This window comes from Aspergillus brasiliensis (genome assembly GCF_001889945.1).
Source record: "Aspergillus brasiliensis CBS 101740 unplaced genomic scaffold ASPBRscaffold_26, whole genome shotgun sequence".
Taxonomy (NCBI): domain Eukaryota; kingdom Fungi; phylum Ascomycota; class Eurotiomycetes; order Eurotiales; family Aspergillaceae; genus Aspergillus; species Aspergillus brasiliensis.
Window position 1 is genome coordinate 120986 of NW_027137467.1, and position 16655 is coordinate 137640.

The window sequence follows — 16655 nt, forward strand, 5'->3', positions numbered from 1 at the left end:
TAATAGCAGCCAACCATAAGGAGGCTTTTGATACGGTCGGGGAGGTAACCGATAAGCGGTAGTACGGATAGTAAGCGCATTGTAGACGAGGTGAGGTCGAATATATCTGCGGATAACAGATCTGTCCGCAGCAGGTTTTCCTCCAATCAGTCACAATTCCGCTAAGGTTAGGCTATTCGGAGAGAAACATGAGTAGATGGTATACTTCAAGTATTGTAGCTGTCCGAAATTGGTATAACGAGTACGTTTGTTCTATTCCACGGATGACAGAGAAACGGTCGGTTGAAGCGAAGTAAAACTATATTCCAACATGTACACAATAGTACGGCCAATATCCCAATCAAGGCAAGATGGCCGAGTGGTCTAAGGCGCTGCACTCAAGTGAATTCGCTTGTCCAGCCCAGCTGGATGTATTGCAGTCTCGAAAGAGGCGTGGGTTCGAGTCCCACTCTTGTCATATCTTTTTCCCGCTCCAACCCATTGTTTTTGTCAGATGATCACCACAATAGTAGTAGTAGTTCGTATTAATTAGAAAGAACAATGTCATTCTTACTACCGTTCTAATTATACTTTTGTCTAATCGGCACAATCAATACACATTGTCATCCTCATGACAGGAATTTGGGCAGCATCCTTTCCACCAAGCTGCATGCTCCTCCTATGTCGGATAATAAATAAATAATATATATATAGCAACTTCTGGCTAGCTAGTACGGAAAATATATCCCAATCTGTCAGTCAATCTCATGGTCGCCTTACGGGATGGTTGTGTGACTGTGCCACAGTAGACTAATGACTGGAGGATGCACCGCTGGCATCCCCCACATTAAGATCGACCGACCCAGCATAAGAGCTTACAACCAGTGCTTCTTTCTCACAAGCATCCGATACATCTCAACTTCACGTCTACCAAGATAACCGGATCGCTATCCCGCTTCAACATCCGTGGGGAAGCGGGGCGCCCGACCCAGACTTGCCGTCTCACTCAGCTCAGCTAGCTGCTCATCTGCAGTTCTCCGCCTTGATCATCATCGGCTTATTTCTCCTTCCACAATATTCTCAGTCACTTAGCTTCCGACCATGTCGACTGCGAAGTTCACAGTCACCGAGCATATCCTCCCCGCGTGCTATATCCGGGAGTATGCGGGCAGTACCGTGGACCAGGAGGATGTCCTGCATCTCCACATCAAGCAGTACACGCCTCGCGAACTACCCGATCCCGTCCCCGCCGATGCTATCACGATCATTGCAGCCCACGCTGTGGGATTTCCCAAGGTATACCCTTTTTTATAGCCATAGAAGAAATGAGCTGATCAGGTATAGGAGCTTTACGAGCCACTATGGGACGAGCTTCTCGCCCGATCCGCCCACTCCAACTTTCACATCCGAGGTATCTGGATAGCAGATGTCGCCAACATGGGCATGAGCGGGGTGCTCAACGAAGATAAACTCAGCATGGACTGTATGTATCCGAGACTCACCGTTGGTCAACTTCAATGAGGAACATCCTGCTAAGGAAGGTCATGTTCAGGCTCATGGATGGACCATCCCCGCGATTTACTCCTGATGATCAACCATTTCCGCGACCAGATGCCCCGACCGCTAGTAGGAGTGGGCCACAGCTTCGGAGGTACCATCATGTGCGTTCCACACACTGCCATCGCCCGTGATCTACTGACCCTTGATTTAGTACGAATCTGGCACTGATGCACCCCCGTCTACTAACATCGGTAATCCTCATGGATCCCGTGATTCAACGACTACCACCAAAGATGGGTTTCGGCGCTGACCCGCCCGGACCGGTCAACTTCGCCTTGTGGCGTGATGACATCTGGCCAAACCGGGCGGCAGCAGCAACATCTTACAAGAAAGTGTTCAAGAAATGGGATCCCCGGTGTCTCGAGTTAATGGTACAGTATGGGTTTCGGGATCTACCTACGGCCCTACATCCCGACGTGGGCGACAATGTAGATGCTACGGACCCGCCTGTCACGCTGACCACGACCAAGTATCATGATGTGCTGGGCCAGGTTCGGGAACGATTCCACGCGGGAATCTCAGATGGTCAGGTTCAAGTGGATCGCTCAACCCATGCGGATGTGGACCCTTCTGTTGCTGTCCTTCCGGTGTACCGCCCCGAACCACCCAGCACATTTAACAAGTTGCCGTCGCTGCAACCGTCGGCACTGTTCTTGCTCGGTGGAGACAGTTACTTGAATCTGGAAGATCTCCGGGAAGGTATCAAGAGTTGTGGTCAAGGGGTTGGGGGCGGTGGAGGGAAAGACAAGGTCAAGGAGGTTATTCTTCCCAAGCAAGGCCACTTCTTTGCTTTTGAGATGGTCGGAGAGACGGCCAGCCAATGTGCCAGCTGGTTAGAGGAGGTTATGTGCGGATACCGCGACACTGAACGGGAGTGGAAGGAGAAGAGACAGAAGTTGGCCAAACGGGATCATTTGGTGCTGAATGAGGAGTGGCGCAGGGTGATTAAGTCGCCCAGTTCATTTCGCAAGGCCAAGCCACGGAAAAACAAACTATGAGACTAGCACCTGTGTCAACTGACACTTTGTTATTGTCTACCATAATACCACCGATGCTTGTTTCAGTAAGAATCTTCGGTAAGAATCTAATCGTAAACAGATTCCCCTGCCATATCCAACTTCGGGTCCTAATAACTTCCCAGTACATCAAGTAAGGTTGCATAGGAAAAAGGAGGATGCAGAAGGAGTCTCTTAGAAGACTCGACGCAGGTGGAATGGTTTACGCTAACAGTTGGAGTAAACTAGAAGGCACACTGGCTAATCAGAACGCCCTGTTAAGCAATTGTGACTACTAGAAGAGCTAGCGACAGGTATATTTAGAAGGACCCCATCTCTTCCCACATTGAGGCTGCATTAGAATAGAAATCAATTGCACGGTAAGCAAAGATCGTAGACGAATACCAAGCTAGACTGCACTGGAGATCAATGACGACGACACAAATAAAGTTAAGAGAGCTTAAAAAACCTAAAAATCTATAAGAATCGAGAGCATCAGAGCAGACGTGTCATATTGGCTGTCTTGATCACGGTGTGGGGAAATCCGCAGTGCAAATGTAACAATGGGACGTCACTACTTAAAAACATGAAGGCATCATAGAGTTCGGAGCATACTTTTATATTTTGTGACAGGTTGTTATCGGAAATCATGCTGAAACGCCGCATTTGGTCGGAACGGGTCGTAAGTCTAGTAGCGGACCATGGCTCATGAGCGAAAGGGTACACAAAGGCGGCAGGGTTACATTATGCCTTCAACAAAGGGATAAGCATTAGAGAAGGAGATGAAAAATTCTTGTTTCATATAGGTCAAATTTAGCCTGGGCCGCAAGCTGCCATGCAGATGCGGTAGAGATCGCATGTAGTAGTAATAGTAGTTGTACCGCCACTAACGTATAGACATCTCTATAACCCCAGCTAACAACAACATCTTAACTCATTGCAGCTCCCTGGTGGACAGGTCTATAGTTTGAGTATCCAGGAAACCATAATTCCGGATTCGTGCATACTAGATCTCATATCAGTGCAAATATCTAGATGATGTAAAGTGGGTGCAACAGCAACTCTAACCGTTGAAGTTTCGTCATTACTTCTTAGCCTAGTATAGATATACGCTGGCATCATCTGAATGTAGAATGAGCAAGATCTGGACCAAACTTCCTCAGCACATTCCATTATAGTCCTCGCTCTGATTTATACTATTTTCTAAAAACATGCAGATCATAAAAGTCGTCGCCCTTCTCGCGGCCAAGTATGCTCCTCTCTTACTGTCACATGTCCTACAAACCATTTACTGAGATAATCTATAGCCTCGCCGTCGTACAAGGCTGTAAATGTTGGTCTAAAGATAGTGTGGATCTGGAAGTGAGCGAGGATTGTTGCCCTAGTGGCTGTTGGAATGATGATAAAGGCAGTGTGAGCTTCCATGATCAAATCTAAGCCCTTAATATGACTGGATGGTATTGACGAATCGCTAGTGTGATTCCGACTGCTTGAAGGGTGATGATGAGTGGGATTATGCGATCTGTTGTGCGGCGGAGGATGATTGTAGTGATTGCAAATATGGTTGTCATAAGTCGGGATTCTGGGAGTATGATTTATAAATCGCTGGATCGTTGCACCATGTTCATTTACTGTAAAATGGTATTATGCTATGGGATTGACTGGTTGGTCTGTAATTGGATCTATGAATATGATATCTATTTTCGTTGCATACTGATCCCACATATCAGGCTGGGTCGGTCGGGAGGATCAGAATTATTGGCAGATCGGCAGAGTTGGGTAGTTAGAGTGGTAGTGGAATTTTGTCTAGCTCTGTTTAGTAACATTCATCATACATGAGGGATTGTTTCCATCCAACAATTTTTATCTAAACAACGACCCTAAGCACTTCGCCTGCCCATGGCCTTCACCTCACTCTGAGTCATAGAGTTGGTGACCACCTCTATCGACGTCCGCTTCACAATCGCCATGCTCAGCTGCGGCCACAGCTTCGACTCGCTGTCTCTCGAATTAATTGGGTGGTCTTCCAGATCTAGCCTAGTATCGAAGAGAGTATCACCCCAGACCCGTCGTGTGCTCTTCCTAGCCGTCAACGTATGCAGTGGGAATGAGCGAGATCTCGAGCGGGAGTACTCCTTGTTCCAGAATCCGGGACGAAGAAGGGGTCTCACGGAGGGTGCGGCGGCAGCGATGACTCCGATGGAGGATTCCAGGCTGTGAGTGGTTAGCATTAAAATGTGTATGTGGTAGGGGTGACTTACAAAGCACACATGAAGAGATTTACATAGTCCCCTGGTATACGTTAGATTGTTATGTCAGGTGCTAATCTCGAATGATATTCACGTACAAGTTGGATCCGACGACTCGGTCAATGCGTTGACGTACATTGTTCGCGCAAGTGCAAACCCTGCGCTCCTATATTACCGTGGTCAGCATACCATCCGATCTATGGATAAAAGAGACATACGCAAACCCCAGTGCCATGAGCCCGCATATGGCTGCCTTGACTTTAATCGGTATCTTGACCTTCCATAGGAACACGGTGGGTAGGATGGACAGCACAATGTCGGTTCCTGCGGCAATCGCTAGAGCATGTATAAGTAGGAAATCCCAGGAATATCAGAGGTATCCTCACTCCCTTGCGCAATAGCTGCTCCATTGATTGCTGAACTTGGCCAACAGGTTCCTTGCACTCTTTTATCCCATGTTCGCGCTACCGGATCACACTGGGGGAGGACGATGGCGGCATCGAGAAGACTCGTGATCGTGTTGAAGGCAATGAAGCACCAGAAGAATATCTTCCACACTTTGCTTGTAAGACTATACAAACTATCAGCCGTGTAATCAAGCTACTATCTAGGTAAAGACGTACAACAGCCGCATCAGCAGCAGACTGATGGAGATCTTGAGGAAGATTGTCGAGAACAGCAGCGGAAACAGGCACATCCGCATGAGCTTGATGCAGTAGATGGCACGGTCGACGTCGAGGGTGTCGTAATGCCGCCCTAGTCCGTGCGGCACTGCAGCGAGGATCAAAGCCATGGCGACCAGCGTGGTCAACTGAGCCAAGGCATCAGTGAGAAGTTTAGAACCGTCCTGCAAGCGCAGCTTACCGTTGCGAGCAGATTGAACCAGTCATCCCAGGACAGTGTCCGCATGACGAACTTTCGCACGTACAGCCGCAGCAGGGTGAGGACCACGGCAATGACTGTGGTCACGATAGTCGGGATCACGACGACCGATGCCTGAGAGGCATTCTCATCAACCGCCCGTATCCGTAGCAGCATGATGCATCTGACCGAGCAGCACCGCTGAGGAGAAGGAGCAACCGACCAGCGCAGTCATTCGTGTTATGTGCAGGGACTGAGGAGTCTCCGGGGTAGGCTCCAGCGAAGGACTTGTACCCCGGGACAGAACAGGAATGAAAAACTCTGACCCTGGCAGGCATGCGTAAAGCCATCAGGGGATAGCCCAGCTAGGGCAACCTAATCGGCCTGTCTATGCCAGGAAGGGAAGGAGATCGTGGATCTCCCTCCATCCAGACCAAGGTCGAATGGAAGTTATGCGCATGAACCTGGTCCGTGGGTGCAGCCGGACACGCCCGAGATCTCTGGATGTCTTGTTTTGGGTGGGTTCGAGTGTGCCAATGGCGATGGAGGAGGGCGGAATGTCTTCCAGCTGGCACAGTCATTCATCTATTTATGCTCCACGGAGGGCTCCACTCACGCGACCTGTCGACGCTGTCGTGTGTTGTCTTGGTCATGACTTGAAGTGGAATTGGGAGTACTTGAGATGGAGGTACCTGTAAACCCTCATTTTTGCTCAACTCTATTGCCTGAAGGGATGGTACCGCATCGAAAGTGAGTTCAATGACTAAAAGTGTACTGTGTGAGCATTGGACCGAGGGATGAGGGTCGAGACTGGGAATAGCTGCAGGCACGGGCCCGGAGATATCGTGGGGAAACCGGCCGACCATCTGCCAGGCACGAGAGGACTACTGCTTTGGACTCGATCAACGGCTGTCAGAGACTATTTCAAATCGTATTCTAGACACTCATCCAATCAATTGCATTGTCATAAAATCACGCATTTCGAATCCGTCGGAAACAAAGAGCAAGTGTCTCATTAGTTATTTTTGGCTGGCTGATCGGGAATGACCGCGACACGTCGACTTCCCCCTCAATCTAACCAGGCCGCTAGTCTCTTAGTCTACGCTTGGTAAGGTTTGGCTTGAATTCCTCGGACATGGGATCACACCACTCACATCTCCTCCGGCTGCGACATCCCTGCCCGTTTCGCTTCCTGGACGCTTTGTTCGTGATGATCCAAATGGTCAATGGCCGTCCTGTTCAGGGGCACCGCGGCTGAACTTCCCTGCCGCCGCCGCTTTGATAACCATCTTATTTCTAATCCTCCCTTGAATGGCCCCTGGCTCTCCCACCACCATGTTATCCGTGGACCCTCTCTATTCCGACCAGGACTGGAGCTGAAAGAAGCAGTGGCAGTGGAATTCGAGAGAGAGAGACAGACAGAAAGACAGAGTGGGGAGTGTCAGCCGAGGGTTAAGTGTATCCCCGCCCGAGCCAAACTTTCAGTTTCCGCCCAGCCATGGGCCCACCCCGACCGTTGACCGTCACCATCATCGGTGGAGGCATCGGTGGCCTCGTTCTCGCCGTTGGGCTGCTCCGACGTCGTGTGCCCGTCCAGATCTATGAGGCCGCTGCTGCCTTTGCAGAAATCGGTCTGGGATTGTCCATCGGTCCAGCAGCCCACCGGGCCATGCCCCTCATCGATCCGGAGATTCGAGCCATCTACGACGCTCTCGTCACCACGCACGCAGATAGCCCGGGCTATGAACATTACAAGCAGACGTGGTTTGAACTCGTCTGGGCGACGGGGGAGCAGGAAGGGGAGACTTTGATGAACTTGAAAGCTCTACCGTCGGGACAAACGACGCTCCGACGCGCTGATTTCCTCGCCGCTCTCGTGGCTCTAGTCCCTCCGGAAATTGTCCACTTTGGCAAACGACTGAACCAACTGACCGAAACGACAGACGGGGTCCGGCTACAATTCGAAGATGGCACAACTGCCATGGCAGATGTGGTGGTCGGGTGTGATGGAATAAAATCTAGGGTCAAGGAGTCAATGCTGCCCGAAGAGTCTGCAGTTAAACAACCTCGGTATAGTGGCATGTATGGCTACCGGGCCGTCTTCGATATGGACGAGATGGTGGCGGCGGTTGGTGACCAACGCGCGCGAGTATCCACGATGTATCTCGGCAAGGGTGCCTATGCCATCTCGTATCCGATCATGCGTGCCAAAAAGGTGAACTTTGGTCTTTATATCCTGAGTGACACCTGGGACCATGACACATGGGTTCGACCCGCCAGTAGAGAGGACATGCGACGAGATGCGAAGGATATGGGAAGATATGTGCAGGCTCTTGTTGAGGTATGTCGATTGAGAGTCCAGCTGTTTTGAGTGTACGCTAACTGCTCAGCGCATGCCCGACCCTTCTCAATGGGCCATTTTCGAGCATCCTCATCTGTCGACGTACACCAAATCTCGCGTGGCCATTCTAGGCGATGCCGCTCATGCCTCCACGCCACATCAAGGGGCAGGTGCCGGCCAGGCCATTGAGGATGCTCATGTCCTGGCAGAACTTCTGAGTGACCCGCGAGTAAATAGCATAGATGACGTCGTGAAAGCGTTCCGAGCATACGATCAAGTCCGTCGGCCGCGAAGTCAGCATGTGGTCACGACGAGTAAGGAGAATGCCTATCTACTGTGCTTATGTTTGGAAGGCGTCGGGGATAAAGAGGATAAGCTACGTGAGACATTTCAGCAACGACTGCGATGGCTCTGGGACTTGGATGTGCAAGAGCAGGCGGAACAAGCAAGGAGGATGATGTTCCATGAGAGTAAGCTGTAGTGATTGATACCCAATTAGCATTAGTGTCGCGAGCCTCTTATATGACAGAATCATAAAGTCCAAACGATACCTTTCCAGACAGCCAGTTTCGGTGCTAACATTTGTATTAGCTGAAGGACGCCCACATGAATACCATGAATCCACTAGGATGATATTAAAGATACAAGCATCCACGCCAGAACTGCCTAGGCCTGATGCTCGAATATCAAGAAAGAAACAAGAAATAGATGGTTAGAAATAGACCACTTTTGACATAGGTTAGACGCCTTGAACAATATAGCGGGAGATATTAAGATTACTTGATTCCCAGGAGTCCAAGATGATAAAAGCGACGAATTAAGATAGAACTACACTACTAACCCTCCCAAACTACCTCTTCTTAAACATCCTCCCAATAGCTTCCACCAGCTCCGTCCGACCGCGATACATCCGATCCGGGGACGGGGAATTCCCAGACTCTTTCGCAATGATTCCTCCGGGCAAAAAACTCCGAGTCATCTCTACAAACGGGCCGACAGAGGCAGCAGGAAGAAAATGGCCGAAGAACGTCGGCAAATCGTCTTTCTCAACGGGTTTAAGTTCCACTGCATGTCCGGCCACATCTTGGAATGCTTCCTGAACATCTCTTGCCGTGTACTCGCGGGGACCGTGGACTTCCACGATATATGGACTTTTAGGATTCTCCATGGCTGTTAGGTATGTGGCGCATGCTTTTCCGATGTCGGTGACGGAGACCTTGCAATAAAGTAGTCATTTAGCTGCTGATCTTGGGTTATACCGTTCATATAGGTAGGAGGCCACCTCACCATGGGAATCTCATAATCCAGCGGAGTGATGACCGAGGACAGATATGGGTGTTTTGACTGAACGGTTTCAATAGCGGGAGCCCAATTCTCCATGAAATAGGAACATCGCATGAAGACTACCTCAGGAACGACGTCCTTGAGTATCTCCTCTGCAATGTGATTCGTCATGATCTCTCCCTATGTGACTCAATCAATATCCGTACCTATCATCACGTAATCAGGGATCAGAGGCAGACGCACAGTTCCCTCTGGCTGTTCGGCCCCCATACTCGAAAGAAGCACCAGACGTTTCACCGTCCCGGCCTTCCGGATCGCTACGCGGGTATTCTCCGAGGCCTGGCGGGCCCACTGCATCATATCGCTCCCATCGTAGCGCGGCGGGGTGATGGCAAAGACGGTGTCCACGCCTCCGAGATCGAGGCTGGCTGCATGGCTGAGATCGCCGGCGACCGCGTGGAAGCTGCCATGCGCGACGAACTCGGCGGGGGCTTTGGCGACGTCGCGGTAGATGGCGCGCACGTGGACGGGGGCGGTGAGCTGGTCCGCTTCCAGGAGAGATCGGATGGTCTCCTGGGCGGATTTGGGTGATGCGGGAAGCACGGCGATGAGCATTTTGTTACATGTAGTTACATGCTCTGTGGTAGACGGAGTTGTATGGGGTAGTGGTGCGTTGTGCGACGCTTCGTGGGATCGTCGGTGTCAGATGAGGTGGAGAAGTGTCGGGGGTGGGGAAAGGTGTTCCTTGGTTGGTCCCAAAGTCTTTGAACTCTACTTTACGGCATCCATTATCTAAACCCTGTGGACTTTCGATAACTGACTTCTTACGAAAACATTGCGGTTGAGATGATGGAGTGTCCACTGTCCACAGCTGGACTCACATTCAGTGAAAATAAGGAGGCCACGCCATGGAGGCTATTCTAGTTTCCAGCAGGGATGTTGCGAACAAAGAACTTAGATGCACCCAACCGACTAAGTTGGCACAGTAATCAGGTCTTGCCTCTACCGGCGCCCCCATTGGTGGGTTCGACTAGTAATATGCTCCACGACATTGAATGCATGGACGCTGTGGGTCAGTCGGTATCCGTCTTACGCCTAATGACGGTAAGCATTATCAGTCTCAGCCTCGCATCTATAACTAGTACTTTGATCGGTCCAATATTTTGTTGGGAAGTCAAGAACGTAGGCCCAGTCCAGAGCCTACCTACGCTATATAAAGGACACCGAACTTGTTTCTGGTTGCTTGTATTGAGCAATTCACCAGATAGGAATCCGAAGCAACATCACATCATGGAGACACCATGGACCCAATTGGGTGCCTTTGGCAGCTTGGCCGGCGTGCTGCTGGCCTTCATCACTCGCTCGGGCGAAATTGAAAAGCATCTGCTGAGGTTGTTGAGCCTCTTCACTCTTGCCAACATTGCCCTCATTTTCTGGGCCCCAAGCTACTTAGGCACCACCACAAGCACATCCGAAATCGTCCGTCGAGTATTGCTTCTAGATGGGGCGCTGTTCACCGGCCTGTTTGGGAATATCGTCGTGTACCGACTCTTCTTCCACCGACTGCGCAGCGTGCCGGGCCCGATCGCTGCTCGTGTCTCGCGTCATTACGCTGCCTACCATACTGTCAAGGATGCACAGATGCACTATACTATTCAGCGCCTGCATCAGCAGTATGGGGATGTCGTTCGTATTGGTATCAGATACCCTTCTTGGTTTCACCCAAGCCCTTTCATTGACCGTCATATAGGACCCCGTGAAGTTTCCGTCTGCCGCGCCTCGGCCATCCGGGCTATCTATGGCCCTCCCAGCCGCTGTATCAAAGGACCCTGGTATGACCAGATCACTTCTGAGAATGACATGAAGCCGCTGTTCAGTATCCGGGACCTCAAGGTGCACAGCAAGCGACGCCGGCAGTGGGATCAAGCAGCGAAAGGTGCGAATTGCCCCATTACTTCATTAGTTCCGTCCGATCGCGGTCCTCGGTGGATCATTGACAGAGAATAAATGGCGCCAGGTATCAATTACTATCACAAGTCCCTGCAGGAGCAAAGCAAGATCTTGATGGAGAAGATCCGGGAACATCAAGGACAGCCCATGGACGTCACTAACTGGATCAACTGTTACGCCTTCGATGTCATGGGACACATTGTCTTGGGAGCAGAGTTGGGAATGCTGAAGACCGGACAGAAGATGCCCGAGCTGCAGACTATCGACGAGGGCCAGCGATACATCGCGGTGGCCGGGACGATGCCGTGGATTCCACCGCTGATGCTCAGGATTCCCGGTCTATCTGCCATCCTCAATCCGTTCCGGCATCGCTGTCATGAGATGTTCGATGCGAAACGAGCGGTATGTCTTCGAGACTTCTGTCAGACTTATTAGGGCTTGTCTTTCTGATGCATCTTAGTCCATGGCGAAGGGGAGCGAGCCCAAAGACATCATTAGCTGGTTGATTCAAGCCCAGGACAATGGTGATCCCGGCGCGCCACCCACGGACCAAGCGATTAAGGATGATGCCTGGTTCATCATCGCGGCTGGCAGGTGGGTTGGCCCAGAGAATTTCCAGTTATAGGAGCTCCAAATGAATGGAATATGCTGACTAGTTGATCAAATCTTGTAGCGACACGACGGCATCGGCGCTGATCAATGCAGTCTACTACCTCGCCACGCATCCGGGCGCGCAGGCCCAACTCCAGCGGGAGATCGATGAGAGATTGCCCGAGGGAACAACGGGCTTATCATACGACAAGGTGAAGGATCTCCCGTACCTGACCGCAGTGATCAACGAAACCCTGCGATTGAAGCCGTCGGTACTGGATGGTCTGGTGCGTGTCACGCCGCCGCAGGGACTGCAGGTGGACGAGGATCTCCACCTACCGGGGGATGTGGTGGTGTCCGTGCCGACGTTTGCCATCCAACGCGATGAGCGCTATTGGGAGGATGGCGACCAGTTTCGTCCTGAGCGATGGGCGTCGATCGCCCACCCGGCCGATATGCCATTCCTTCCGTTCTCACGAGGTGAGAGTGTGTCAACCAAAAATCCCTGGATTGCCGACTAAGATGTGTCTGCATAGGCTCGTATGACTGCGTGGGCAAGAGCATTGCGTGGATGGAGATGCGCATGGCGTTGGCGATGCTGGTGGGAGAATATCACATCCAGCTGGCCGACGAGGAGCAACGGGCCTTTGATGGCAAAGAGCTGAATAACTTCGCCATGTCGGTGCCGGCCTTGTGGGCCACCTTCCGACAGCGGTCCTCATCTTAGTCCATCGTCAGTAGATAGTTGTTCAATTTTAATGTTGATTGTGTAATCAGTCTATCACTTTGTAAGCAAACATGAAGAGACTTTGTATATGCCGGAATGATTCCGCGCGGGTGGAGACTCCCGAGATGACGTGCCAGACTTGCCCTTCGATGCAACTATTCCCGAGGCCCTTTTCCCTCCTTCTCTCGGTCGCATTCATCACCATCGCTTTATTCTCCTTTCTTCCAACTTGATTCTCGTCTAGAACATCCAATCATTCTTCATCATGACTCTCAAACTGTACGGCTTCGTTCACTCCACCTGCACCCGTCGCGTGCGCACCGCCCTGGCCGAGAAAGGGCTGGACGTTGAAATTGTCCCCGTCGACCTGGCCAAGGGCGAGCAGAAGACTTCTTCTTATCTGAACGATCTTCAGCCCTTTGGCAAGGTTCCTGTGCTGCAGGACACCGAAACGGGCATTCAGATCTATGGTTGGTGTGGCAGATATCAACCTTAGAGAACACCCTAATAACCAATGGTTTTAATAAACAGAAAGTCGAGCCATCGCTCAATACATCGCGACCAAGTACCGCGGCCAAGGCACCGAACTGGCTCCTCCGGAGTCTGACCTGAAAGCCTTTGCCTATTACCAGCAGGTACATATACCTCTTAGGAAAACCTACACCAAATCTATGAATGAAACTGACTAAAGGGATGAATGGTATAGGCCCTCTCGATCGAACAATCCTACTTCGACCCCCTCGTCTCCCAAATCGCCTACGAAAAGGTCTTCAAAGTGCGCAAGGGTCACGGCGAGACGGACGAAGCCCGCGTGAAATTCCTCTTCTCCCAGCTTGAACTCACCCTCGAAGGTTACGAGCGGGTCCTCTCCAAGCAGCCCTATCTGGCTGGGCAGCAAGTCACACTGGCGGATCTGGCTCATTTGCCGTATGGGGTCTTTGTTGAGCAGTTTGGATTCACGGATCTGGTGAGCAAGTTCCCTCATGTGCAGAAGTGGTGGGAGGGATTGAAGGCGAGGGAGAGCTGGAAGAAGGTCACTGCCTAGGTGGATATTGGGCGGAATATACTGTAGATAAAGCCGAAATTAAAGCTGAAATATTAACCAAAACAAAAAACACTACGAAGGAAAGCTGTTCCATACTTTCGTAATCCGGGACTTCCGATAACCCTGTGAATATGCTGGGATTCTTGCAGTATTCACAATTGGATGCAGCCATGACCTCTGATCATTGATCATCCGATATGACTCCCCTTAGAGACCAATTGAGCCGACGAGTCAAGGTGTGATCAGAGTATGCTAGAAAGGGGGCAATGAGCATCCGTATATTAACATTCTTAATATTATTATGAGGGTTGTGTTGGACCGACTAATACTAGATTTGCTTAACCTGATTGGTAATCGTGCATACCATGCAGTTTTAGGTTTCGCTACGGAATGAGCTTCAACCTCCTACAACAATCAAAACAGAAGTAGACTTCCCCCTGATAACGTCCTATGATGAATGCATTCCTCAATTACGACCGGGAATGTATACTCTAGTTGCAGAGCAACGTGGCTGCCTTGAATACTTGACCTCGATTGGGATATCAATAAACATTGCGAGACATAGAGTATCGTTTAGTCCATTCCGCACTCATGAAGGTAGTAGGCTAACATCTACAGTATCTAACAGTCATGACCTACAATTCGCACATACGGTGTAGAATGCTCTCTAAGTACACTAAACATAATGTCATATAACATTTCAAAGTCGTCGTGACTAAAATACACGTTCTGCAGAGAGAAAGATAATAATAAAGTAGTCAAAGTGTCCCACACCCAGTGAATGACCAGATTGTCCTCGTCCTCAAAGACCAGCTCAGGAAGAAAAAAAAAGCTTCCCTTCCTTAAATCTCGTACTCACGCTGCAACCACGCAGATTCAGGACGACTCGAGCACGCATCGTCAGAAGCACAAGTGGCAGTATCATAGCTCGCATATTCGTAAAAGATGTTCGTCTTATCCTCAATATCCGAGTCGTTCAGGTTAACATCCATATTCTGGATCGGATATCCGTAGTATCCCGTGAGCCCGGCATTACTGCCCGACTGCTGCAATGCGTTATCGACAAAGTATCCGGTGGCGTAGTGGTCGCTGTGGTCGCCATCACCAAAGTCGTGGACATAGTCACTCGTCTTGACCTCGTCGGGGTCATAGTCCGCGATCAGGGCGGCGAGGGTTTGAAGGAGCTCGTCTCTCGTGTATTGCACGCCCGAGCCATCAATCGTCCGGATCACGTCGATGTCGCCGTTCCACAGCTTCTGCAGGCTGTCGTTCTGGTCCGGTCCGAAGCCCGTTCCGTCCATGTTGCCGTCCGGCAGGTGCAAGAACGCCAGGGAGATGTTGTTGTCGTCTTGCAAGGTGTAGAGCGAGATGGTCTTGTCGTTGATGTAGATCACGTCGTAGTCCCAGTTGTTGCTCGCCACGGCCATGCGCGCGTAGGCTGCCCGCGAGCCGTCCTCGCGGCCATTCCAGTAGTCGGATCCTAGGCCTGCGTCTCCGGCAGTCAGGAACACAGTGCGAAGGGGCTCGCCGGAGAGGATGTCTCGGATTAGGTCCGGGCTCAGGAAGAGGACATCGTCGTCCTCGTGTGCGACGAAGTTGAGGGTCTTGGCTGATGAGAGCGTGAAGGAGCCAAGGGCGGCGAGGGTGCTCCAGAGACCGTAAGACTTCATCGTGAGATATGCAATTGATGTAAAGGAGAAATGAGTGTGTATACAGATAGAGTGTGACTCAATAATTTCATTTCATTTGATGAACACAGCACAGGAGCTGTGTTTTATATCGAACAGCTACCTACTTCAACACATACAAACAGGGCAATAAACCGGGCGCTTTCTGGCTTACATTCCTCGCCAGTAATTAGTTCTATACACCGTACCCCTTGCGTTGGCAATCCTGGTGACGACAGACTATCGGCCATGGCTGTTGCAAAAGCCCGGTGACCTACGAGGCTCTGTCTGCCTCACGATGTTGTCAGCCACTCGTGTCTGGATTTACTGTTCAGGGCTGGGATCGACGCCTCAAGCCATTGAGTTCGATAGTGCGGGAGAAACGATGGAAGATCCTGGTCGGTTTTAAGTATATTCGCATTCCATACCACGAGTCGGCGGTGCTCGATCGTGGACACGCTAGGATTTCCGTGTGAGCTGTGAAGATGATTGCCATTATAACGCGAAGCTTGGCTTCTGAACCAAGGTCTGCTTAGTTGAAGAATTTCACCAAAGCTGATAGAATTGGCTCGTTTCTTGTGCGTCATCGACGATATGGTACCGGGTGGTGTTAGTGATCGGTGATCGGGGGTCGCCGGTCATTCTTCAGCATCAAGCCTCTTTGATAATCTATTTCCTGTGTTGTATGCTGCAAGTAAGACCTACAGAGCAAGGATCAGCTTCTGCCACGGTCTCGTGCTTACATCAGTCGTCTACTATCAGGTGGAGGATCTACCAGGCGCTGAATGAAATATGCGCGCTGACCGATGGAAGAAGGGGAGATGACCAGGAATCTGTAGAATAGAGAATCAGCAGCCTGGGACATCGTCATAGCCGGGGGTCTAGATGCTTTCTAAGAGTCACCTGTTAGGACACCAGGCCCAGCATATGGACAAAATCCCAATGCCGTTACAATGCTAAGAGCCGAAGATGTACGTGGCCTGGTTTTCTAGCTTACCTTGTTAAGAACAGCGATCACTGCCCCAATGTATGCTCGGAAGGGGTAGACCCAGGCCTCCAGAGTAATGTCCCATACTTGCAAGTGGATGTGGTGCTCGTCATCGTGCACTCTTTAGGGACTGGCGAAATCATAGTAGGTAGGACTACCGGCCGTAATTTCCGTGAGTCCTTGGCCCCAAGTCTGCTGTAGACTACTGTTGCTATATTGTGGCACAGGATTAGAGCTAAAGTGGAACGTAATAATCTTACGAAAGAGTGTTTGTGGCCAACATATGTAGGCTTCAAATTCTAGCAAATAGTGCAGGAGCGAGCCCCTTCCAAAATATTCGATCAACGAATCTTGAAGGTAGGCAGGCCCGCGGGTCCATAATGAGGCACAGTAGTAGTAGTAGTAGTAGTAGTAGTAG

At 50.7% G+C, this 16655-nt stretch overlaps 9 protein-coding genes and 1 non-coding gene across 10 annotated transcripts; 6 read left to right on the forward strand and 4 right to left on the reverse strand.

Annotated features, from left to right (window-relative positions):
* The first annotated feature begins 344 nt into the window (after window positions 1-344).
* On the forward strand, window positions 345-457 carry ASPBRDRAFT_t271. The gene has a single exon. It is a non-coding gene; the product is annotated as a tRNA-Leu (tRNA).
* A 140-nt stretch (window positions 458-597) lies between these two features.
* On the forward strand, window positions 598-2644 carry ASPBRDRAFT_49388 (alpha/beta hydrolase). The gene is made up of 4 exons (XM_067626324.1): window positions 598-1275; window positions 1324-1462; window positions 1532-1640; window positions 1691-2644. Exons 1-4 carry the CDS (start codon window positions 1081-1083, stop codon window positions 2535-2537), a joined length of 1290 nt encoding a protein of 429 aa, XP_067473184.1. The 5' UTR covers window positions 598-1080; the 3' UTR covers window positions 2538-2644.
* A 1044-nt stretch (window positions 2645-3688) lies between these two features.
* On the forward strand, window positions 3689-4276 carry ASPBRDRAFT_49389 (uncharacterized protein). The gene is made up of 3 exons (XM_067626325.1): window positions 3689-3783; window positions 3842-3947; window positions 4010-4276. Exons 1-3 carry the CDS (start codon window positions 3746-3748, stop codon window positions 4133-4135), a joined length of 270 nt encoding a protein of 89 aa, XP_067473185.1. The 5' UTR covers window positions 3689-3745; the 3' UTR covers window positions 4136-4276.
* ASPBRDRAFT_70130 (uncharacterized protein) lies at window positions 4276-6028 on the reverse strand. Its single transcript, XM_067629058.1, has 7 exons — window positions 5648-6028; window positions 5407-5594; window positions 5170-5354; window positions 5002-5119; window positions 4882-4949; window positions 4796-4826; window positions 4276-4748 (listed from the first exon to the last, which is right to left on the reverse strand). The coding sequence occupies exons 1-7, from the start codon at window positions 5819-5821 to the stop codon at window positions 4415-4417; spliced, it is 1098 nt and encodes a 365-aa protein (XP_067473186.1). The 5' UTR covers window positions 5822-6028; the 3' UTR covers window positions 4276-4414.
* On the reverse strand, window positions 5916-6866 carry ASPBRDRAFT_436339 (uncharacterized protein). Its single transcript, XM_067625036.1, has 3 exons — window positions 6799-6866; window positions 6261-6718; window positions 5916-6212 (listed from the first exon to the last, which is right to left on the reverse strand). Exons 2-3 carry the CDS (start codon window positions 6508-6510, stop codon window positions 6010-6012), a joined length of 453 nt encoding a protein of 150 aa, XP_067473187.1. The 5' UTR covers window positions 6511-6718; window positions 6799-6866; the 3' UTR covers window positions 5916-6009.
* A 276-nt stretch (window positions 6867-7142) lies between these two features.
* Window positions 7143-8466, forward strand: ASPBRDRAFT_139107 (putative salicylate hydroxylase; the record flags this gene model as incomplete). The annotated part of the gene is made up of 2 exons (XM_067619061.1): window positions 7143-7985; window positions 8035-8466. The coding sequence occupies 2 exons, from the start codon at window positions 7143-7145 to the stop codon at window positions 8464-8466; spliced, it is 1275 nt and encodes a 424-aa protein (XP_067473188.1).
* A 94-nt stretch (window positions 8467-8560) lies between these two features.
* Window positions 8561-10044, reverse strand: ASPBRDRAFT_436159 (uncharacterized protein). Its single transcript, XM_067625033.1, has 3 exons — window positions 9513-10044; window positions 9273-9449; window positions 8561-9201 (listed from the first exon to the last, which is right to left on the reverse strand). The coding sequence occupies exons 1-3, from the start codon at window positions 9882-9884 to the stop codon at window positions 8836-8838; spliced, it is 915 nt and encodes a 304-aa protein (XP_067473189.1). The 5' UTR covers window positions 9885-10044; the 3' UTR covers window positions 8561-8835.
* Window positions 10045-10559: 515 nt separating this feature from the next.
* On the forward strand, window positions 10560-13582 carry ASPBRDRAFT_35578 (uncharacterized protein; the record flags this gene model as incomplete). The annotated part of the gene is made up of 8 exons (XM_067623363.1): window positions 10560-11205; window positions 11287-11621; window positions 11680-11813; window positions 11893-12290; window positions 12347-12492; window positions 12782-13007; window positions 13069-13172; window positions 13244-13582. The coding sequence occupies 8 exons, from the start codon at window positions 10560-10562 to the stop codon at window positions 13580-13582; spliced, it is 2328 nt and encodes a 775-aa protein (XP_067473190.1).
* A 551-nt stretch (window positions 13583-14133) lies between these two features.
* Window positions 14134-15329, reverse strand: ASPBRDRAFT_49399 (uncharacterized protein). The gene has a single exon (XM_067626327.1). It carries the CDS (start codon window positions 15250-15252, stop codon window positions 14425-14427), a length of 828 nt encoding a protein of 275 aa, XP_067473191.1. The 5' UTR covers window positions 15253-15329; the 3' UTR covers window positions 14134-14424.
* Window positions 15330-15584: 255 nt separating this feature from the next.
* ASPBRDRAFT_139099 (uncharacterized protein) lies at window positions 15585-15785 on the forward strand (the record flags this gene model as incomplete). Its single annotated transcript, XM_067619060.1, is given in 2 exon segments — window positions 15585-15719; window positions 15735-15785. Coding segments are annotated over 2 exon segments (186 nt in total), but the record flags the coding sequence as incomplete, so codon positions are not given.
* Between the last annotated feature and the right edge of the window lie 870 nt (window positions 15786-16655).